This window comes from Ranitomeya variabilis, chromosome 4 (genome assembly GCF_051348905.1).
Source record: "Ranitomeya variabilis isolate aRanVar5 chromosome 4, aRanVar5.hap1, whole genome shotgun sequence".
Classification (NCBI taxonomy): Eukaryota; Metazoa; Chordata; class Amphibia; order Anura; family Dendrobatidae; genus Ranitomeya; species Ranitomeya variabilis.
In genome coordinates this window covers 702,988,079-703,012,469 of record NC_135235.1, presented here as the reverse complement: position 1 = coordinate 703,012,469, position 24,391 = coordinate 702,988,079, and the positions used below count along the sequence as shown (strand labels likewise).

The following is a 24,391-nucleotide window of genomic DNA, read 5'->3' as shown; positions in this document are numbered from 1 at the left end:
TACTTGCTGCCGCTAATAACAGTGACAGCAGGAGCAGATGATCGGGGTATTCCTCAGCCGCCACTTGCGATATAATGAAATAAATGAATGAAATACCTGGTGTGGGTTCCCCCCTATTTTCTTGAACCAACCAGGCAAAACTCACAGCCGGGGGCTGCAACCCTCAGCTGTCAGCTTCAGCAAGGTTGGTTATCAAGAATAGATGGTGTGAAGATCTGAGGTTGTGGGTTATAAAAATCACCTAGGCAGGTTAACGATGCAACTAATTTTTTTATTCCATACATCCATGGTTGTACAACAAATCCAGGTAGATGGCCAACATACAATGTCCTCAGTCCACAAGTTCCCAATCTGAGATCAGTAGTTCCACTGGCTCCATACCAGGCGATGCCCACTGTCTCCCAACTTTTGGTTGGCCCACAGATTTTGTATCTCCAGCTGGTATAGTGTGCAGTCAAAGCCTATGTTCCTCCAGACGATGGCTATCCTGACCATAGCTCATGGATACCCCTCCAGCCAACAATCTCCAAAGCTCCATAGATTATCCATCCATTCCAGCTTGGATCCTCTTCCATCGAAATCCCTCCATCAACTGCCTGATTCAACCCTGTCTTTTTCTCCTGCCCCTTAAACATTTTCCTTTAGCTCACAGAACAAGGCATATTCCATCAGCTGGGACTGTATGTGAGACCTCCCGTGGTGATGGCTCCCCTGAGTCTACTATTCCCACCCACACAATGGGCCTAGGTTTGGGAGTACAATGGGAGTGAGACCTTGATACAAATGAGATTGATAGAGTCTGGCCTTAAGGTACCGTCACACTCAGCAACTTTGCAACGAGAACGACAACAATCCGTGACGTTGCAGCGTCCTGGATAGCGATCTCGTTGTGTTTGACACGCAGCAGCGATCTGGATCCCGCTGTGCCATCGCTGGTCGGAGCTAGAAGTCCAGAACTTTATTTCGTCGCCAGGTCGGCGTGTATCGTCATGTTTGACATCAAAAGCAACGACACCAGCAATGTTTGCCATGGAGCTAACAACCAGCGAGAACGAGAAGTGAGTCGCGTTACGTCACTGGATCGCTCCTGCATCGTTCTGGAGTTGCAGTGTTTGACGTCTCTACAGCGACCTAAACAGCGACCCTCCAGCAATCTAGTTTAGGTCGGCTCGTTGTCTATATCGCCGCAGCGTCGCTGAGTGTGACGGTACCTTTAGGTTCACATAAACTCTAGCCTGCTCGTCTTCCTCTGCTGACTGCCACTGAATAGAAACATTTGATTTCTGAGCATGAACTGATGAGCAAGAAAATCACTAATAATACACAGCAAGCAAATTAACAATGAGGCTGCCGTCACACTATCAGTATTTGGTCAGTATTTTACATCAGTATTTGTAAGCCAAAACCAGGAGTGGAACAATTAGAGGAAAAGTATAATAGAAACATATTCACCACTTCTGCATTTATCACCCACTCCTGGTTTTGGCTTACAAATACTGATGTAAAATACTGACCAAATACTGATAGTGTGACGGCAGCCTCAAAGTGTAATAATATTGATGTAACCGGTGCTCCATGCTGGAAAAAGTCTTTATATCTTAGAGATGTGGACTCCGCTCTGCGTACATTTGTCCTATAGTCTTCAGTAAGCGGCCATATCCTCACACTGGGGTCCCCACGCTATGTTTATTTTTAAATACTTTAATAAATAATTTAAAAAAAAAGGCATGGGGTCCCCCGCATTTTTGGCAACCTACCTCGCTAAAGCTCACAGCTGGGGGCTGCTTTTCTCATGCTGGTAAGGGGCCATTGCTTTAGGCCCCCTCCAGCCTAAAAACAGCAGCCCACAGCTGCCCAGAAAAGGCGCATCTATTAGATGCGCCAATTCTGGTGCTTTGCCTGGGTCTTCCCACTTGCCCTGTGGCGGTGGCAATTGGGGTTAATATTTGTGGGGTTGATGTCTCCTTTATATTGTCAGGTGACATCAAGCCCATGGCTTAGTAATGGAGAAGTGTCTATAAGACACCTATCCATTACTAATCCTATAGTTATACAGTATGTAATAAAGAAACCACCAGAATAAAATCCTTTAATTGAAAAAATGACACAGATTCCTTTATTAATGTCAATTAAACCATACTTACTGCATCGTCTAATTCCACTGAAGCCCTCGATCTATAAGAAAAGTAAAATAAAAAAACAACAATCTACCATACCTGTCCGTTGTTCTGTGTCACGCTGTAATCCATGTCTGGGGCTAAATAGTTTTCAAGCTGGACCGTGTCAAGATGCGACCGTCCTTGCTGAAAACCACTGGTGAATGAGCTGCTGCGAGTGCAGCCTCAGTGACTAGCGGTGACATCGTCACTAGCATTTTGCCACGTCCTGAGGTCACCGCAGTTCAGCCCGGCCTCGATGATGTCACCGCTGGTAAATGATGCTGCGCTCTCATCAGCTCATTCACCAGTGGTTCTCAGCCTTGGACGGTCGCATCTTGGCACCATCCGGCTTGAAAACTAATTATCCCCCAGACATGGATTACGGCATGAGACAGAATGACAGACAGGTATGGTATATTGTTGTTTTGTTATTTTATTTTTATTACAGGAGATCGAGGGCTTCGGTGGAATTAGGCGAGGTCGTACGTATGGTTTAATTGAGAATATTAAAGGAGTTTGTCATTTTTTTTAATTAAAGGACTTTATTCTGGCTGTGTCTTCATTTACCATATAACTATAGGATTAGTAATGGAGAGATGTCTTAGACACTTCTCAATTACTATGCTGTGGGCTTGATGTCACCTGACAACACAAAGTTGAAATCAACCCCACAAATATTAACCCCTCTTGCCACCGCCACAGGGCAAGTGGGAAGAGTCGGGCAAAGCGCTTTTCTAGGCAGCTGCAGGCTGCTGTGTTTAGGCTGGGGGGGTCAATATCCATGGCCCCTTACCAGCCTGAGAAAACCAGCCCCCAGCTGTGAGCTTTAGCAAGGCAGGTTGTCAAAAATGGGGGGGACCCCACACCATTTTTTAAAATTATTTATTTAAATAATTTTAAATAATAGCGTGGGTACCCCTCTATTCTTGATAGCCAACCTTGCTGAAGCTGACAGCTTAGGGTTGCAGCCCCCAGCTGTGAGGTTTTCTTGGTTGGTTCAAGAAAATAGGGTGGAACCCACACCGGGTTTTCATTCATTTATTTCGATATATTGCAGGCGGCGGGTGATGAATACCCCGATCATCCGCTCCTGCTGTCACTGTTATTAGCGGTGCCGACATCCGGCAGAGCAGCGGAGAATGATGAGATCCGTCTTCAGCACCTGCCGCCGGGGAACAGCTTTTACTGTAGCGCTTCTTTCACGGTGCTGATGTATGTCACACGGAGGACATCAATGTGTGTTCTCCATGTGCACGTGTGCAGTACGTTTTGCCGTCCGTGCTGACTGTAAAAAACGGACATGTCTACGTGCGGGACACACGGTCCATGGAAACACACTGACATGGGCACAGACCCATTCATTTGAATGGTTCTACGTGTGTACGTGTCTCCGGTACGTGTGAAAACTGTCACCACACATACCGGAGACACGGACGTGTGAAAGAGGCTTTATGATGTTGTGGTAGTTCACTCACGCGGTGGCGGCACACAGAGGTAGGAAAAATGGGAACAACGTCTAAATCATCGTTGATGTATTGTAAGGCAGCATAAACCAACTTGTGGGGAAAACAAACTCAGCCTTCTTGGCTAAAACAGGAACAAAACGAAAAAAGAAAACAAAATGCTGCAGCACAGTCCGTATGTTGCGGGTGGCCCCCCGCTCTGGCTCAGGACAGGTTCAGTCTGTACTCGACGAGCCACAAAGCCTCTGGAGTCCTCTCTCCAGGCTAGCTGAGCCCAGACTGCCTGTAGAGCTCGGTTATTTCACCCCAAGCCTGTAACTTCCCCATCATGTGATTGATCACATGATCATGTCCTCATGCAGGTCCTGGCAGGTCTGCCAGGGGAGATAAAGTGGACCTTCTCCCACCTGCTCTGTGAAGGTCCACATAAAACCAGCCCTGTTTATGCAACTTAACCCTCACAACACGTAGTGTGCTGGAGAAAAATGCTCTGGTTTCACATCACTGACGCCGATAAGCGCAGTGACACATATCTCCCCTCTGTCACCTTACCAGTGACTGTCACAATGTGTAGATGGCTGTGAAGGTCTTGTGTTCAGTGTTGCTTTATCCACCAGTATTATATGTTTTATACTTGTGTAATGATAACGGTGGAGATGGCAGGATTAGAGCTGATCATAGATGTGACTTCTCCATCTGTCTGTGACATTTACAATATTTGTTTCAGGGTGAAGATCTGACCCATATTACTACTACAGAGACATATGTGAGGGGTGATGAGCGGTGTAAAGAGGAGATTCCTACATATGACTACCCAGGTGAGTAGTGACCACTAAATGCAGAGAAGTCACAGATTGTTCTCAGTCACCGGCTGTGGCTGCTTTATCGGTGGTGTAGTCCGGTCGTATCACAATCGTGTGATCACCATTTTACCTCTAGACCACAACATCCTCCTCCACCCAAAACTGTCCAAGTGACTTTGGGCATTGAAAGCCCTTTTCTATAGAACTTACAACCTGGAGGATCCACCTACCCCCTGAGATTAGAAGACTCTGACCGTTACCTGCCCAGATCTGTAAACTACAAAGGCAAATGTCAGCGTACGTAGAATGTGCTGACAAGTTAGAAAAATATTATGATGAGCCTTTTAGAGAAAATGGAGGGTAATGATGCTGTTGGCTTCCAAAATCCCTGATGTGGGAAGAAGGAAAGAATTAGGGCTTTGAAAAGCGCTGCCAAGTGCCGAGCCATAAAGTTGGGCATCAAAACAAATGAACGTTAAAAAAAACAACAAACTTTTCATTTTAACCCCTTAACGACCGCCGATACGCCTTTTAACGGCGGCCGCTAAGGGTACTTAAACCACAGCGCCGTTAATTAACGGCGCTGTGGAAAAAGTGAATAGCGCCCCCCAGAGTCGGATTTTCTCTGGGGTCTCGGTTGCCGAGGGTAGCCGAGACCCCAGAGAACATGATTCGGGGGGTTTTTACCGACCCCCGAGTTGCGATCGCTGGTAATTAACCGTTTACCGGCGGTCGCAACAAAAAAAAAAAAAACGCGATTTGCCGTTTAATTTCTCTGTCCTCCGATGTGATCGCACATCGGAGGACAGAGAAATGTGGTCCCCGATGGCCCCCAATAGCCCCCCAATACTTACCTACCTCCTTCGGTGCTCCTCGTGTCTCCCCATGGGCGCCGCCATCTTTTTTCCGGGAAAAAATGGCGGGCGCACGCGCAGTGCGCCCGCCGCCCGGCACCCGGATGTTCTTTGGGGTCTCGGCTGCCGGGGGTAGCCGAGACCCCAAAGAACATGATCGGGGTCGATTTGCACCGACCCCTGCTTTGCGATCGCCGGTAATTAACAGTTTACCGGCGACCGCAAAAAAAAAAAAAAAAAAAGCGATCAGTTATTTCTCTGTCCTCTGATGTGATCGCACATCAGAGGACAGAGAAATAGGGGGATTCGGGGACCCTATCATACTCACCCGGGGTCCCTGGGTCCTCTTCTGTCTTCTCCTGCCAGCCGGCTTTTTCATCATGGCGGGCGCATGCGCAGTGCGCCCGCCATCTGCTGCCATCTGCCGGCCGGCAGGAGAAGACAAGTTGGGGCTAAAATTAGGGTTAGAGTTAGGGTTAGGGTTAGAGTTAGGGTTAGGGTTGGGGCTAAATTTAGGGTTAGGGCTAGGGTTAGGGTTAGGCTACTTTCACACTAGCGTTTTTTGGCTTCCGTCGCAATGCGTCGTTGGAGAAAAAACGCATCCTGCAAAAGTGCTTGCAGGATGCGTTTTTTCTCCATTGGCTTGCATTAGCGACGCATTGCGACGGATTGCCACATGTCGCATCCGTCGTGCGACGGATGCGTCGTGCTTCGGCGGACCGTCGACACAAAAAAAACTACATGTAACTTTTTTGTGCGACGTGTCCCACATATTTCAGTGCCACGTGCCACGTATTTAAGTGACATGTGCCACGTATCAAAGTGCCACGTGCCACATATTTCAGTGCCACGTGCCACGTATCAAAGTGCCACGTATCAAAGTGCCACGTGCCACATCTTTTAGTGCCACGTGCCACGTATTTAAGAGACACGTGCCACGTATCAAAGTGCCACGTGCCACATATTTCAGTGCCACGTGCCACGTATTTAAGTGCCACGTATCAAAGTGCCACGTATCACGTATTTCAGTGCCACGTATTTAAGTGACACGTATCACGTATAAGTGCCACGTGTCACGTATTTAATTGCCACATATTTAAGTGCCACGTATCAAGATTTTCCATGGAGAACAGACACATCCAGAGATATGTCTGCTCTCCACGGCTGCAGCAACACACTGACAGGAGCCATAGTTCCTGTCGGTGTGTCACTGCGCATGCGCGAGCGAGTTTACCGGCGGTCATTGACCCCGGCACTCTCGCTTAACGGCAGTGCTGCATGGGAAAGTTCAACGCAGCTGTACTGCTGTTAACTGAGACGCCGGAGTCATTGAACTCCGGAACAGTACGCGATACACTGCTAGGAGCTTCGCTCCTGGCAGTGTATCGCCGGAGAGCAGCCGATCGGCGTGGGACACTCGTTTTATGGATTCTGCGGACAGGGAGTATGAATTTGGTTTATTATTTTTGGATTTTTTCCTGGAGGATCGAGGGCTTCGCCTACAAGTGTGCTGTTGGTGAGTATATACTCTGTGTTATATGTTGTATGTACTGTGTGTCATGTATGTGTATTGTGTGTAGGTGTTTTGTGTAACTTTACAATTGTGCTAAGTCGCCGGACACAGGGACAACTCTCCCATCCTAATACCGGATGGGAGTAGTAGTCCCATACGGCGACTTAGCACAATGGTGGCACTAGCGTCGCATGGGGACACACACACACGCACACACACGCACACACACGCACACACACACACACAGAAAGACTCCATGCTGCTTCACTGGGGGGCGGGGGCTTCCCTCTTCCTGTCCGACGTCACGTCCAGTCCTGGGTGTCAACCCCTCCGTACAAAGACGCCGACACCCAGGACAAAGGCGCTGTGTGTGGAAGGTAATATGGGGCCCTAGGGGGATACGCAGACACGCCGCTGCGTAAAGAATTGACATGTCAATTCTTTTTACGCCGGCGTGTTTGCAGACAAAAGCGCCGCGTTTTTTTGCGGTGTGTCTGAACGGCAAAGTGAATTTCTCATTCACTTTGCCAGCAGACGAAAATGACATTGCGCATTTTTGAAAAGCGCCCGCAAAATAGCGCTCAAAAATGCGCTATGTCTGAAAGTAGCCTAAGGCTTCTTTCACACTTGCGTCGGTACGGGGCGGTCGCAATGCGTCGGCCCGATGTACCGACGCACGTTGTGAAAATTGTGCACAACGTGGGCAGCGGATGCAGTTTTTCAACGCATCCGCTGCCCAGTCTATGTCCTGGGGAGGAGGGGGCAGAGTTACGGCCACGCATCCGCGGAAATGGCGGACGCGACGTACAAAAAAAAGGTTACATTGAACTTTTTTTGTGACGACGGGGGCTAAAGTTATGGTTAGGGTTGGGGCTAAAGTTAGGGTTGGGGCTAAAGTTAGGGTTAGAGTTGGGATTAGGGTTAGGGTTTGGATTAGGGTTGGGATTAGGGTTAGGGTTGGGATTAGGGTTAGGGGTGTGTTGGATTTAGGGTTTTGATTAGGGTTATGGTTAGGGTTGAGATTAGGGCTGTTTTGGGGTTAGGGTTGTGATTATCGTTAGGGTTGTGATTAGGATTATGGATCGGGTTGAGATTAGGGTTAGGGCTGTGTTGGGGTTAGGGTTGGAGTTAGAATTGGGGGGTTTCCACTGTTTAGGTACATCAGGGGGTCACCAAACACGACAGCCAATTTTGCGCTAAAAAAGTCAAATGGTACTCCCTCCCTTCTGAGCTCTGCCGTGCGCCCAAACAGTGGTTTACCCCCACATATGGGGTGTCGGCGTACTCAAGACAAATTGTACAACAGCTTCTGGGGTCCATTTTCTCCTGTTACCCTTGGTAAAATAAAAATTTGGAGGCAAAAAGATCATTTTTGTAGAAAAAATGCGATTTTTTTTATTTTCACGGCTCTACGTTATAAACTTCTGTGAAGCACCTGGGGGTTTAAAGTGCTCACCACACATCTAGATAAGTTCCTTAAGGGGTCTAGTTTCCAAAATGGTGTCATATGTGGGGGGTCTCTACTGTTTAGGCACATCAGCGGCTCTCCAAACGTGACATGGCGTCCGATCTCAATTCCAGCCAATTCTACATTGAAAAAGTAAAACGACACTCCTTCTCTTCCAAGCTCTGCGGTGCGCCCAAACAGTGGTTTACCTCCACATATGGGGTATCGACGTACTCAGGAGAAATTGCACAACAACTTTTGTGGTCTAATTTCTCCTGTTACCCTTGTGAAAATAAGAATTTGTGGGCGAAAAAATCATTTTTGTGAAAACAAATGCGATTTTTTATTTTCACGGCTCTACGTTATAAACTTCTGTGAAGCACTTGGGGGTTCAAAGTGCTCACCACACATCTAGATAAGTTCCTTGGGGGGTCTAGTTTCCAAAATGGTGTCACTTGTGGGGGGTTTCCACTGTTTAGGCACATTAGGGGCTCTCCAAACGCGACATGGCGTCCGATCTCAATTCCAGCCAATTCTGCATTGAAACAGTCAAACGGTGCTCCTTCACTTCCAAGCTCTGCGGTGCGCCCAAACAGTGGTTTACCTCCACATATGGGGTATCGGCGTACTCAGGAAAAATTGCACAACAAAATTTGTGGTTAAATTTCTGTTTTTACACTTGTGAAAATTAAAAAAAATGGTTCTGAAGTAAAATGTTTGCAAAAAAAAGTAAAATGTTAATTTTTTTCTTCCACATTGTTTTAGTTCCTGTGAAGTACGTAAAGGGTTAATAAACTTCTTGAATGTGGTTTTGAGCAGCTTGAGGGGTGCAGTTTTTAGAATGGTGTCACACTTGGTTATTTTCTATCATATAGACCCCTCAAAATCACTTGAAAGGTGATGTGGTCCCTAAAAAAAACATGGTGTTGTAAAAATGAGAAATTGCTGGTCAACTTTTAACCCTTATAACTCCCTAACAAAAAAAAAAATTGTTTCCAAAATTGTGCTGATGTAAAGTAGACATGTGAGAAATGTTATTTATTAACTATTTTTTATGACATATCTCTCTGATTTAAGGGCATAAAAATACAAAGTTTGAAAATTGCAAAATTTTAAAAATTTTCGCCATATTTCCATTTTTTTCATAAATAATCGCAAGTAATATCGAAGAAATGTTACCACTAACTTGAAGTACAACATGTCACGAAAAAACAATCTCAGAATCAGCGGGATCCGATAAAGCGTTCCAGAGTTATAACCTCATAAAGTGACACTGGTCAGAATTGTAAAAATTGGCTCGGTCATTAAGTACCAAATTGGCTCTGTCACTAAGGGGTTAATATTCTACCCATTTCCGATGTGAACCAGCTCCTTCCTCAGGTATATACTAATGATACATTGTGGATGTTTTATATCCTCCAGAACGGCGTCACTGATCCAATTGCTTAATTAATTAATTGAACCGCGCCCATGGTGCAGTTTTTTGTATAGAGACATTTCTTCATATACAAAACTATACAAATAGATGTAAAATACATATTGGATGCACAGTAAAATACATATAAGGAAAAATATATGTACATGGAAAATCCTCCGGTTTAAGTGTGGAAAGTTTAAAAATCCAATAGGATTCCCTATTCACAAGTCTTTGGGACCTATTAGACACATGTTCTAATATAATGAGTCTTAAACTGGTGGGATCTCATTTAGATTCTACAACGAAATGCCGAAACAGACAGATTACACCTTTCCTAATATTATGTCTCTGGCTGGTCATCCTATTATGGATCACTTGGGTCGTTTTTAGATCCCTGATATTGGATGGATCTCCCTTCTCTCCCTTCTGTGCTGCTGAATGTGATCATATGGTCCCTACAAGACCAGGTCCAGTCTTTCTGGCCAAACTTCGCTTTTATGATCGACAAAATTGAATGTGCAGTGAGGCCAAGTGTGAATTTCTGTACAATAACAGCAGAGTTTCCTTTTATCCTGATTTTACAATTTCTTATAAAACTGACTAACTTCATACAGGATTGTGATAAACTACATAATAAACAGTACGCCTGTGCCATGATATATCTCTAAGTTGTGCATGTCTGATGGCTGTAATATACACTGGGTACGGAAAGTATTCAGGTCCCTTTAAATTTTTCACTCTTTGTTTCATTGCAGCCATTTGGTAAATTCAAAAAAGTTCATTATTTTCGCATTAATGGACACTCTGCACCCCATCTTGACTGGAAAAAAACAGGAATGTAGTAATTTTTGCAAATCTATTAAAAAGAAAAACTGAAATATCACATAGTCATAAGTATTCAGACCCTTTGCTCAGTATTGACCCTTTTGAGCGAATACAGCCATGAGTCTTCTTGGGAAAGATTCAACAAGTTTTTCACACCTGGATTTGGGGATCCTCGGTCATTCTTCCTTAGAGACCCTCTCCAGTTCCATCAGGTTGGATGGTGAACGTTGGTGGACAGCCATTTTCAGCTCAGCCACAGTGATCTTGGGGCTCTTCTTTACCTCTCTCACCAAGGCTATTCTCCGATGATTGCTCAGTTTGGCTGGACGGCCAGGTCTAGGAAGACTTCTGGTGGTCCCAAACTTATTCCATTTAAGGATTATGGAGGCCACTGTGCTCTAAACCCCTTTCTGACCTCGGACGGGATAGTATGTCCGAAGTCAGATCCCCTGCTTTGATGTGGTCTCCGGCGGTGAGCCCGCATCAAAGCCGGGACATGTCAGCTGTTTTGAACAGCTGACATGTGCCCGCAATAGCGGCGGGTGGATTCACGATTCACCTGCCGCTATTAACTAGTTAAATGCCGCTGTCAAACGCTGACAGCGGCATTTAACTATCGCTTCCGGCCATCCCGTCCAGAAATGCGCTCATCGCTGACCCCCGTCACGTGATCTGGGGTCAGTGATGCGTCGGCATGACAAACAGAGGCCTCCTGATGACCTCTATGGTTGTTGATGCCGGATTGCAGTGAGTGTCACCCTGTGGTCGGCGCTCATAGCAATGCAACAATTCTACTGCATAGGAGCGATCTGAGCTTCACTCCTATGTAGCAGAGGCTGTCGAGTTGTGCCAGCTTCTAGCCTCCCATGGAGGCTATTGAAGCATGGCAAAAGTAAAAAAAAAAATGTTTTTAAAAAAATATGAAAAAAATAAGTTTAAATCACCCCCCCTTTTGCCCCATTCAAAATAAAACAATAACGGGTATCGCCCCGTTCATAATCGGCCGATCTATCAATGAAAAAAAAAGCATTAACCTGATCGCTAAACGGCGTAGCGAGACAAAAATTTGAAACTCCAGAATTACGTTTTTTTGGTCTCCGCGACATTGCATTAAAATGCAATAACGGACGATCAAAAGAACGTATCTGCACCAAGACCAAAAATGACAGCTCGGCATGCAAAAAATAAGCCCTCACCCGACCCCAGATCATGAAAAATGGAGACGCTACGAGTATCGGAAAATGGCGCAATTTTTTTTTTATAGCAAAGTTTGGAATATTTTTCACCACTTAGATAAAAAATAACCTAGTCATGTTAGGTGTCTATGAACTCCTAATTACATAGTTATTAAGGTTGAAGGAAGACTTTAAGTCCACCTAGTTCAACCCATAGCCTAACCTAACATGCCCTAACATGTAGTGTTAACATGACCTGGAGAATCATAATGGCAGGTCAGTTTCAGCATTTAGTGGACCTAGCAAAAAAGCCAAACAAAAAACAAGTGTGACATTGCTCTTTTTTTGCAATTTTACCTCACTTGGAATTTTTTTCCCGTTTTCTAGTACATGGCATACTAAAACCAATGATGTCGTTCAAAATAAAACTCGTCTTGCAAAAAATAAGCCCTCACGTGGCCATATTGACGGAATAATAAAACCGTTATGGCTCTGGGAAGGAGGGGAGCGAAAAATGAAAAAACTAAAATACCCCAAGTCATGAAGGGGTTAAGGAACCTTGAGTACTGCAGAAATTCTGCTTTATCCGTGGCCAGATCTGTGCCTTGCCACAATTCTGTCTCTGAGCTCTTTGGCCAGTTCCTTTGACCTCATGATTCTCATTTGGTCTGACATGCACTGTGAGCTGTGAGGTCTTATATAGACAGGTGTGTGCCTTTTCAAATCAAGTCCTATCAGTTTAACCCCTTACCGACATCGGGCGTAATAGTACCCTGATGTCAGGCTCCCTTTGATGTGGGCTCCTGCGATGAACCCACATCTTTCCGGGGACATGTCAGCTGCTTTGAAATGCTGACATGTGCCCGCAATAGCCGCGGGTGGATTCGAGATCTACCCGCGACTGTTAACCAGTTAAATGCCACTGTCAAACTCTTGACAGTGACATTTAAAGGGAATCTGTAACCTCGTTTTGCCGCTATAAGATGCGGCCGCCGCCTTTCGGGGCTTATCTACAGCATTACCGAATGCTGTATATAAGCCCCAGGTACAACCTGAAAGAGAAGAAAAACAAGCTTTATTATACTTACCTGGGGGGCGCTCCGATGCGGTCCTGTCCTATGGGTGTAGCAGGTCCGGGTCCGGCGCCTCTCATCTTCATGTGATGTCATCATCCTGCTTGCTTCGTGTCGCTCTCGTTTGGAGGCGTATTTCTCTGCCCTGTTGCAGGCAGAAGCAAAGTACTGCAGTGCGCAGGCGCTGGGAAAGGTCAGAGAGGCCCAGCACCTGCGCGTTACAGGACTTTGCTTTTGCCCTCAACAGGGCAGAGAAATACACCTGCGCAGGAGAGCGACACGAAGCAAGGAAGAGGACATCATGGCATGAAGATGGGAGGCGCTGGACCCGAATCTGCGATGCCCATCGGACCGCATCGGACCTGCCCCAAGGTGAATATAATAAAACTTGTTTTTCTTCTCTTTCAGGTTGTATTGGGTCCTTATATACAGCATTCTGTAATGTTGTAGATAGGCCCCGAAAGGCGGTGGCCGCATCAAATAGCTGCAAAATGAGGCGGCAGATTCCCTTTAAATTTCTCCTCTGGCAGTCGCGAAGGAAATACGCACACCCGTGACCCCGTCACTTGATTGTGGGTCACTGATGTTTTGGCATGACAACCTGAGGTCTGCTGGAGACCTCTATGGTTGTCATTGTCAACTTCCTGTGAGCACCACCCAGAGGTCGGCGATCATAGCAAGTGAGTTAAAAACAAGCTCTGGCACCGGCACACTGTAGCGGAGCGTGCGGCTCCATGTATTGCTATGCGGCCACACGCTCTGCTCTGGAGTACCGGTGCCAGAGCTTGTTTTTAACCTGCAAGACTCGGCCGTATCTCGCTGTAGTGTGACTCCGGCCTTATAGAGGCAATCTGAACGCTCAAATTTTTTATTTTATTTTTTTTTAACAAAGTTTGAAGGTTTTTTTTTTTTACCACTTCTAAAAAAGAACCTAGACATGTTTGGTGTATGTGAACTCGTAATGACCTGGAGAATCATAATGGCAGGTCAGTTTCAGCATTTAGGGAACCTAGCAAAAAAGCCAAACAAATAACAAGTGTGAGATTGCACCTTTTTTTTTTTTTTGCAGTCTCACCTCACTTGGAATTTTTTTCCTGTTTTCTAGTACACGACATGGTAAAACCAATGGTGTCATTCAAAAGTACAACTCGTCCTGCAAAAAAAAACCAAGCCCTCACATGGCCATATTGACAGAAAAATAAATGTATGGCTCTGGGAAGAAGGGAAACAAAAACACAAACACGAAAAAAGCTTTGGGGGTTAATTAAACACAGCTGGCCTCCAATGAAGCAGTCGAACCATCTCAGGCCGGTTTCACACGTCAGTGGCTCCGGTACGTGTGGTGACAGTTTTCTCACGTATCGGAGACACTGACACACGTAGACACATTAAAACCAATGTATCTCTGCAGATGTCATTGATTTTTTGCGGACCGTGTGTCCGTGTGCAAAACAAGGAGACATGTCAGTGTTCGTGGGAGCACACGGATCACACGGACCCATTAAAGTCAATGGGTCCATGTAAAACACGTACCGCACACGGATGTTGTCCGTGTGCAGTCCGTGTCCCGTGCAGGAGACAGTGCTACAGTAAGCGCTGTCCCCCCAGCGTGGTGCTGAAGCCGCCATTCATTTCTTCTCTACAGCAGCGTTCGCTGGAGAGAAGGAATGAAAAATCATTGTTTGTTTTTTTTTTTGTATGTTTAACCCCTTCCCGACCCATGACGCCTATGCGGCGTCATGGAATGATCGCATCCCTGCAGATCGGGTGAAAGGGTTAATTCCTATTTTACCCGATCTGCAGGGAGAGGGGGAGTTGTACTTCAGCCTACGGGGGGTGGCTTTGCCCCCACGTGGCTACGATCGCTCTGATTGGCTGTTGAAAGTGCAACAGCCAATCAGAGCAATTTGCAATATTTCACCTATGAAAATGGTGAAATATTGCAATCCAGCCATGGCCGATGCTGCAATAGCATCTGCCATGGCTGGAAATCATGTACTGGCCCCCCCCACCGCCCCCGATCTCCTCCCCAGTCGTCCGTTCTGTCAGGTACCCCCCTCCGTCCCCCTGTTCGCTCCCCCGTGCTCCTGTCCGCTCCCCCGTGCTCCTGTCCGCTCCCCCCGTCCTCCGATCCCCCCCCCTGTGCTCCGATCCACCCCCCCCACCACCCCCTCATACTTACCGAGCCTCCCGGTGTCCGGCCGTGTCCTCGCTGGGCGCCGCCATCTTGGAAAATGGCGGGCGCATGCTCAGTACGCCCGCCGAATCTGCAGGCTGGCAGATTCGTTACAGGTACATTTTGATCGCTGTGGTAGGTTCTACCACAGCGATCAAAATAAAAAAATAATAAATAAACCCCCCCTTTATCACCCCCATAGGTAGGGACAATAATAAAATAAAGAAAATATTTTTTTTTCTTTTACCACTAGGGTTAGGGTTAGAACTAGGGTTAGAACTAGGGGTAGGGTTAGGGTTACGGGTAGGGTTAGGGGTAGGGTTATGGCATGTGCACACAGAGCGGATCGGCCGCGGATCCGCAGCGGATCGGCCGCGGATCGCAGCGGATCGGCCGCGGATCCGCAGCGGATCGGCCGCGGATCCGCAGCGGATCGCAGCGGATCGGCCGCGGATCCGCAGCGGATCCGCAGCGGATCGGCCGCGGATCGGCCGCGGATCCGCAGCGGATCGGCCGCGGATCCGCAGGGGATCGGCCGCGGATCTGCAGCGGATTGGCAGCGGATCGGCCGCGGATCCGCAGCGGATCGGCAGCGGATCCGCAGCGGATTGGCCGCGGATCTGCAGCGGATTGGCCGCGGATCCGCAGCGGATCCGCAGCGGATTGGCCGCGGATCTGCAGCGGATTGGCCGCTGCGAATTCGAAGCAGTTTTCCATCAGGTTTACAGTACCATGTACACCTAAGGAAAACCAAATCTGCTGTGCCCATGGTGCGGAAAATTCCGTGCAGAAACGCTGCATTGTATTTTCCGCAGCATGTCAATTCTTTGTGCGGATTCCGCAGCGGTTTACACCTGTTCCTCAATAGGAATCCGCAGGTGAAATCCGCACACAAAAACACTGGAAATCTGCTGTAAATCCGCAGGCAAAACGCAGTGCCTTTTACCTGCAGATTTTTCAAAAATCGTGCGGAAAAATCTCACACGAATCCGCAACGTGGGCACATACCCTTAGGGTTAGGGTTGGAATTAGGGCTAGGGTTGGAAATAGGGTTAAGAATAGGCTTGTGGTTAGGGTTACGGATAGGGTTAGGGGTGTGTTGGGGTTACAGTTGTGGTTAGGGTTGGGATTAGGGTTACGGTTGGGATTAGGGTTAGGATTAGGGTTGGAATTAGGGTTACGGTTGTGTTGCGGTTAGGGTTGTGGTTAGGGGTGTGTTGGGGTTAGGGTTGTGATTAGGGTTATGGCTACAGTTGGGATTAGGATTAGGGGTGTGTTGGGGTTAGTGTTGAAGTTAGAATTGAGGGGTTTCCACTGTTTTAGGCACATCAGGGGTCTCCAAACGCAACATGGCGCCACCATTGATTCCAGCCAATCTTGCGTTCAAAAAGTCAAATGGTGCTCCCGCCCTTCCAAGCCCCGACGTGCGCCCAAACAGTGGTTTACCCCCACATTTGGGGTACCAGCGTACTCAGGACAAACTGGGCAACAACTGTTGGGGTCCAATTTCTCCTGTTACCCTTGCAAAAATAAAAAATTACTTGCTAAAACATAATTTTTGAGGAAAGAACAATTTTTTTTTTATTTTCACGGCTCTGCGTTATAAACTTCTGTGAAGCACTTGGGGGTTGAAAGTGCTCACCACACATCTAGATAAGTTCCTTGGGGGGTCTAGTTTCCAAAATGGGGTCACTTGTGGGGGGTTTCTACTGTTTAGGCATATCAGGGGCTCTGCAAACGTAACATGATGCCCGCAGACCATTCCATCAAAGTCTGCATTCCAAAACGTCACTACTTCCCTTCCGAGCCCCGGCATGTACCCAAACAGTGGTTTACCCCCACATATGGGGTATCAGCGTACTCAGGAGAAACTGTACAACAACTTTTGGGGTCCAATTTCTCCTGTTACTCTTGCAAAAATAAAAAATTCTGGGCTAAAAAAATATTTTTGAGGAAAGGAAACACATTTATTATTTTCACGGCTCTGCGTTATAAACTTCTGTGAAGCACTTGGGGGTTCAAAGTGCTCACCACACATCTAGATAAGTTCCCTTGGGGGTCTAGTTTCCAAAATGGAGTCACTTGTGGGGAGTTCATACTGTTTAGGCACATCAGGGGCTCTGCAAACGCAACCTGATGCCCGCAGAGCATTCCATCAAAGTCTGCATTTCTGTCATGATTCTCAATGGCGAGAGAACATAGCTCAGCATATATGAGAACTAGCTCTTGGAAGATGGAAACTATACTGACCATGAACTAAACCTGCCGCACAACTAGAAGTGGCCGGGTAGCATGCCTACGTTTTTTATCCCTAGATGCCCAGCGCCAGCCGGAGAACTACCTAATCCTAGCAGAGGAAAAGACAGTCCTGGCTCACCTCTAGAGAAATTTTCCCCAAAGGCAGACAGAGGCCCCCACATATATTGGCGGTGATTTTAGATGAAATGACAAACGTAGTATGAAAATGGGTTTAGCAAAATCGAGGTCCGCTTACTAGATAGCATGAAGACAGAAAGGGCACTTTCATGGTCAGCAGAAAACCCTATCAAAACACCATCCAGAAATTACTTTAAGACTCTAGCATTAACTCATAACACCAGAGTGGCAATTTCCGCTCACAAGAGCTTTCCAGACACAGTAACGAAACAGCAGCTGTGAACAGGAACAAAATGCAAAAACACACAAGGACAAAAGTCCAACTTAGCTAGGAGTTGTCTAGTAGCAGGAACATGCACAGAAGGCTTCTGATTACATTGTTGACCGGCATGAAACTGACAGAGGAGCAAGGTTATATAGCGACTCCCACATCCTGATAGGAGCAGGTGAACAGAGGGGATGATGCACACAAGTACAATTCCACAAGTGGCCACCGGGGGAGCCCAGAATCCAATTTCACAACAGTACCCCCCCCTCAAGGAGGGGGCACCGAACCCTCACCAGAACCACCAGGGCGATCAGGATGAGCCCTATGAAAGGCACGGACAAGATCGGAGGTATGAACATCAGAGGCAGTGACCCAAGAATTATCCTCCTGACCGTATCCCTTCCATTTGACCAGATACTGGAGTTTCCGTCTGGAAACACGAGAGTCCAAGATCTTTTCCACAACGTACTCCAACTCACCCTCAACCAACACCGGAGCAGGAGGCTCAACGGAAGGCACAGCCGGTACCTCATACCTGCGCAACAATGACCGATGAAAAACATTATGAATCGAAAAGGATGCAGGGAGGTCCAAACGGAAGGACACAGGGTTAAGAATCTCCAATATCTTGTACGGGCCGATGAACCGAGGCTTAAACTTAGGAGAAGAAACCCTCATAGGGACAAAACGAGAAGACAACCACACCAAGTCCCCAACACAAAGCCGAGGACCAACACGACGACGGCGGTTGGCAAAAAGCTGAGTCTTCTCCTGGGACAACTTCAAATTGTCCACCACCTGCCTCCAAATCTGATGCAACCTCTCCACCACAGCATCCACTCCAGGACAATCCGAAGATTCCACTTGACCGGAGGAAAATCGAGGATGAAACCCCGAATTACAGAAAAACGGGGACACCAAGGTGGCAGAGCTGGCCCGATTATTGAGGGCGAACTCCGCCAAAGGCAAAAAAGCAACCCAATCATCCTGATCCGCAGACACAAAACACCTCAAATATGTCTCCAAGGTCTGATTAGTCCGCTCGGTCTGGCCATTAGTCTGAGGATGGAAAGCAGACGAAAAAGACAAATCTATGCCCATCCTAGCACAGAATGCCCGCCAAAATCTAGACACGAATTGGGTCCCTCTGTCAGAAACGATATTCTCCGGAATACCATGCAAACGAACAACATTTTGAAAAAACAGAGGAACCAACTCGGAAGAAGAAGGCAACTTAGGCAAGGGAACCAGATGGACCATCTTAGAGAAACGGTCACACACCACCCAGATGACAGACATCTTCTGAGAAACAGGCAGATCCGAAATAAAATCCATCGAGATGTGCGTCCAAGGCCTCTTCGGGATAGGCAAGGGTAACAACAATCCACTAGCCCGAGAACAACAAGGCTTGGCCCGAGCACAAACGTCACAAGACTGCACAAAGCCTCGCACATCTCGTGACAGGGAAGGCCACCAGAAGGACCTTGCCACCAAATCCCTGGTACCAAAGATTCCAGGATGACCTGCCAACGCAGAAGAATGAACCTCAGAGATGACTCTACTGGTCCAATCATCAGGAACAAACAGTCTACCAGGTGGGCAACGATCAGGTCTATCCGCCTGAAACTCCTGCAAGGCCCGCCGCAGGTCTGGAGAAACGGCAGACAATATCACTCCATCTTTAAGGATACCTGTGGGCTCAGAATTACCAGGGGAGTCAGGCTCAAAACTCCTAGAAAGGGCATCCGCCTTAACATTCTTAGAACCCGGTAGGTAAGACACCACAAAATTAAACCGAGAGAAAAACAACGACCAGCGCGCCTGTCTAGGATTCAGGCGCCTGGCAGACTCAAGGTAAATTAAATTTTTGTGGTCAGTCAATACCACCACCTGATGTCTGGCCCCCTCAAGCCAGTGACGCCACTCCTCAAAAGCCCACTTCATGGCCAAAAGCTCCCGATTCCCAATATCATAATTCCGCTCGGCGGGCGAAAATTTACGGGAAAAAAAGGCACAAGGTCTCATCACGGAGCAGTCGGAACTTCTCTGCGACAACACCGCCCCAGCTCCGATTTCAGAAGCGTCGACCTCAACCTGAAAAGGAAGAGCAACATCAGGCTGACGCAACACTGGGGCGGAAGAAAAGCGGCGCTTGAGCTCCCGAAAGGCCTCCACAGCATCAGGGGACCAATCAGCAACATCAGCACCCTTCTTAGTCAAATCAGTCAATGGTTTTACAACATCTGAAAAACCAGCAATAAATCGACGATAAAAGTTAGCAAAGCCCAAAAATTTTTGAAGACTCTTAAGAGAAGAGGGTTGCGTCCAATCACCAATAGCTTGAACCTTGACAGGATCCATCTCGATGGAAGAGGGGGAAAAAATGTATCCCAAGAAGGAAATCTTTTGAACCCCAAAAACACACTTAGAACCCTTCACACACAAGGAATTAGACCGCAAAACCTGAAAAACCCTCCTGACCTGCTGGACATGAGAGTCCCAGTCATCCGAAAAAATCAGAATATCATCCAGATACACAATCATAAATTTATCCAAATAATCGCGGAAAATGTCATGCATAAAGGACTGGAAGACTGAAGGGGCATTTGAAAGACCAAAAGGCATCACCAAATACTCAAAATGGCCCTCGGGCGTATTAAATGCGGTTTTCCACTCATCCCCCTGCTTGATTCGCACCAAATTATACGCCCCACGGAGATCAATCTTAGAGAACCACTTGGCCCCCTTTATACGAGCAAACAAATCAGTAAGCAGTGGTAACGGATATTGATATTTAACCGTGATTTTATTCAAAAGTCGATAATCAATACACGGCCTCAAAGAGCCGTCTTTCTTAGACACAAAGAAAAAACCGGCTCCTAAGGGAGATGACGAAGGACGAATATGTCCCTTTTCCAAGGACTCCTTTATATATTCTCGCATAGCCGCGTGTTCAGGCACAGACAGATTAAATAAACGACCCTTAGGGTATTTACTACCCGGGATCAAGTCTATGGCACAATCGCACTCCCGGTGCGGAGGTAGTGAACCAACCTTGGGTTCTTCAAAAACGTCACGAAAGTCAGACAAGAATTCAGGAATCTCAGAGGGAATAGATGATGAAATGGAAACCAAAGGTACGTCCCCATGAGTTCCTTTACATCCCCAGCTTAACACAGACATAGCTCTCCAGTCGAGGACTGGGTTATGAGATTGCAGCCATGGCAATCCCAGCACCAAAACATCATGTAGATTATACAGCACCAGAAAGCGAATAACCTCCTGGTGATCCGGATTAACACGCATAGTCACTTGTGTCCAGTATTGTGGTTTATTACTAGCCAATGGGGTGGAGTCAATCCCTTTCAGAGGTATCGGAGCCTCCAATGGCTCCAAATCATACCCACAGCGTTTGGCAAAGGACCAATCCATAAGACTCAAAGCAGCGCCAGAGTCGACATAGGCGTCCGCGGTAATAGATGACAAAGAACAAATCAGGGTCACAGATAGAATAAACTTAGACTGTAAAGTGCTAATTGAAACAGACTTGTCAGGCTTCTTAGTACGCTTAAAGCATGCTGATATAACATGAGTTGAATCACCACAATAGAAGCACAACCCATTTTTTCGTCTAAAATTCTGCCGCTCGCTTCTGGACAGAATTCTATCACATTGCATATTTTCTGGCGTTTTCTCAGTAGACACCGCCAAATGGTGCACAGGTTTGCGCTCCCGCAGACGCCTATCGATCTGAATAGCCATCGTCATGGACTCATTCAGACTCGCAGGCACAGGGAACCCCACCATAACATCCTTAATGGCATCAGAGAGACCTTCTCTGAAAATCGCCGCCAGGGCGCACTCATTCCACTGAGTAAGCACAGACCATTTGCGGAATTTTTGGCAGTATATTTCAGCTTCATCTTGCCCCTGAGACAAGGACATCAAGGCCTTTTCCGCCTGAAGCTCTAAATGAGGTTCCTCATAAAGCAACCCCAAGGCCAGAAAAAACGCATCCACATTGAGCAACGCAGGATCCCCTGGTGCCAATGCAAAAGCCCAGTCCTGAGGGTCGCCCCGGAGCAAGGAAATTACAATCCTGACCTGCTGTGCAGGGTCTCCGGCAGAGCGAGACTTCAGGGACAAAAACAATTTGCAATTATTTTTAAAATTTTGAAAGTGAGATCTATTCCCCAAGAAGAATTCAGGCAAAGGAATTCTAGGCTCAGACATAGGTGCATGAACAACAAAATCTTGCAAATTTTGTACCTTTGTGGCGAGATTATTCAAACCTGTAGCTACACTCTGAAGATCCATTTGAAACAGGTGAACACAGAGCCATTCAAGGATTAGAAGGAGAGAAAGAGAGGAAGGCTGCAGTATAGGCAGACTAGCAAGTGATTCAATTAAGAGCACACTCAGAACTAGAGGGAAAAAAAAAAAAAAAAAATTGTAGCAGACTTCTTTTTTCTCTCCTTTCTCAGCCAGTAATTTAACCCTTTTTTGGGCCGGTCAAACTGTCATGATTCTCAATGGCGAGAGAACATAGCTCAGCATATATGAGAACTAGCTCTTGGAAGATGGAAACTATACTGACCATGAACTAAACCTGCCGCACAACTAGAAGTGGCCGGGTAGCATGCCTACGTTTTTTATCCCTAGATGCCCAGCGCCAGCCGGAGAACTACCTAATCCTAGCAGAGGAAAAGACAGTCCTGGCTCACCTCTAGAGAAATTTTCCCCAAAGGCAGACAGAGGCCCACACATATATTGGCGGTGATTTTAGATGAAATGACAAACGTAGTATGAAAATAGGTTTAGCAAAATCGAGGTCCGCTTACTAGATAGCATGAAGACAGAAAGGGCACTTTCATGGTCAGCAGAAAACCCTATCAAAACACCATCCAGAAATTACTTTAAGACTCTAGCATTAACTCATAACACCAGAGTGGCAATTTCCGCTCACAAGAGCTTTCCAGCCACAGTAACGAAACAGCAGCTGTGAACAGGAACAAAATGCAAAAACACACAAGGACAAAAGTCCAACTTAGCTAGGAGTTGTCTAGTAGCAGGAACATGCACAGAAGGCTTCTGATTACATTGTTGACCGGCATGAAACTGACAGAGGAGCAAGGTTATATAGCGACTCCCACATCCTGATAGGAGCAGGTGAACAGAGGGGATGATGCACACAAGTACAATTCCACAAGTGGCCACCGGGGGAGCCCAGAATCCAATTTCACAACACATTTCAAAACGTCACTACTTCCCTTCCGAACCCCGGCGTGTGCCAAAACAGTGGTTTACCCCCACATATGGGGTATCAGCGTACTCGGGAGAAACTGGACAACAACTTTTGGGGTCCAATTTCTCCTGTTACTCTTGCAAAAATAAAAAAATTCTGGGCTAAAAAAATATTTTTGAGGAAAGGAAACACATTTTTTATTTTCACGGCTCTGCGTTATAAACTTCTGTGAAGCACTTGGGGGTTCAAAGTGCTCACTACACATCTAGATAAGTTCCCTAGGGGGTCTAGTTTCCAAAATGGAGTCAATTGTGGGGAGTTCCTACTGTTTAGGCACATCAGGGGCTCTGCAAACGCAACCTGACGCCCGCAGAGCATTCCATCAAAGTCTGCATTTCAAAACGTCACTACTTCCCTTCCGAACCCCGACGTGTGCCAAAACAGTGGTTTACCCCCACATATGGGGTATCATCGTACTCAGGAGAAACTGGAAAACAACTTTTGGGGTCCAATTTCTCCTATTACCCTTGGGAAAATAAAAAATTGTGGGCTAAAAAATCATTTTTGAGAAAAGAAAAATTATTTTTTATTTTCATGGCTCTGCGTTATAAACTTCTGTGAAGCACTTGGGGGTTCAAAGTGCTCACCACACATCTAGATTAGTTCCTTGGGAGGTCTAGTTTCCAAAATGGGGCCACTTGTGCGGGAGCTCCAATGTTTAGGCACACAGGGGCTCTCCAAACGCGACATGGTGTCCGCTAATGATTGGAGCTAATTTTCCATTCAAAAAGCCAAATGGCGTGCCTTCCCTTCCGAGCCCTGCCGTGCGCCCAAACAGTGGTTTACCCCCACATATGGGGTATCATCGTACTCAGGACAAACTGGACAACAACATTTGGGGTCCAATTTCTCCTATTACCCTTGGGAAAATAAAAAATTCTGGGCTAAAAATCATTTTTGAGGAAAGAAAAATTATTTTTTTATTTTCACGGCTCTGCGTTATAAACTTCTGTGAAGCACCTGGGGGTTATAAGTGTTTACTATGCATCTAGATAAGTTCCTTGGGGGGTCTAGTTTCCAAAATGGGGTCACTTGTAGGGGAGCTCCAATGTTTAGGCACACAGGGGCTCTCCAAACGCGACATGGTGTCCGCTAACGATTGGAGCTAATTTTCCATTCAAAAAGTCAAATGGCACGCCTCCCCTTCCGAGCCTTGCCGTGCACCCAAACAGTGGTTTACCCCCACATATGAGGTATCGGCATACTCAGGAGAAATTGCCCAACAAATTTTAGGATCCATTTTATCCTGTTGCCCATGTGAAAATGAAAGAATTGAGGCTAAAAGAAATTTTGTGTGAAAAAAAAGTACTTTTTCATTTTTGCGGATCAATTTGTGAAGCACCTGGGGGTTTAAAGTGCTCACTATGCCTCTAGATGAGTTCCTTGGGGGGTCTACTTTCCAAAATGGGGTCACTTGTGGAGGAGCTCCAATGTTTAGGCACACAGGGGCTTTCCAAACGCGACATGGTGTCCGCTAACGATGGAGATAATTTTTCATTCAAAAAGTCAAATGGCGCTCCTTCCCTTCCGAGCCTTA

The 24,391-nt window shown here is 46.7% G+C and overlaps 2 protein-coding genes across 3 annotated transcripts in view; one reads left to right on the top strand and one right to left on the bottom strand.

The window, feature by feature from the left end:
* Positions 1 to 24,391, bottom strand: part of LOC143766432 (uncharacterized) — an 805,019-nt gene that overhangs the window by 210,436 nt on the left and 570,192 nt on the right. The gene's annotated exons all lie outside the window — the stretch shown is intronic.
* The window catches only part of LOC143766436 (uncharacterized), a 36,516-nt gene that overhangs the window by 1,806 nt on the left and 10,319 nt on the right, over positions 1 to 24,391 (top strand). For both annotated transcript variants that reach the window (XM_077254123.1, XM_077254124.1), the window contains exon 6: positions 4,350 to 4,440. In XM_077254123.1, the coding sequence (XP_077110238.1) occupies positions 4,350 to 4,440 (91 nt within the window). The remainder of the gene's footprint in view (positions 1 to 4,349; positions 4,441 to 24,391) is intronic.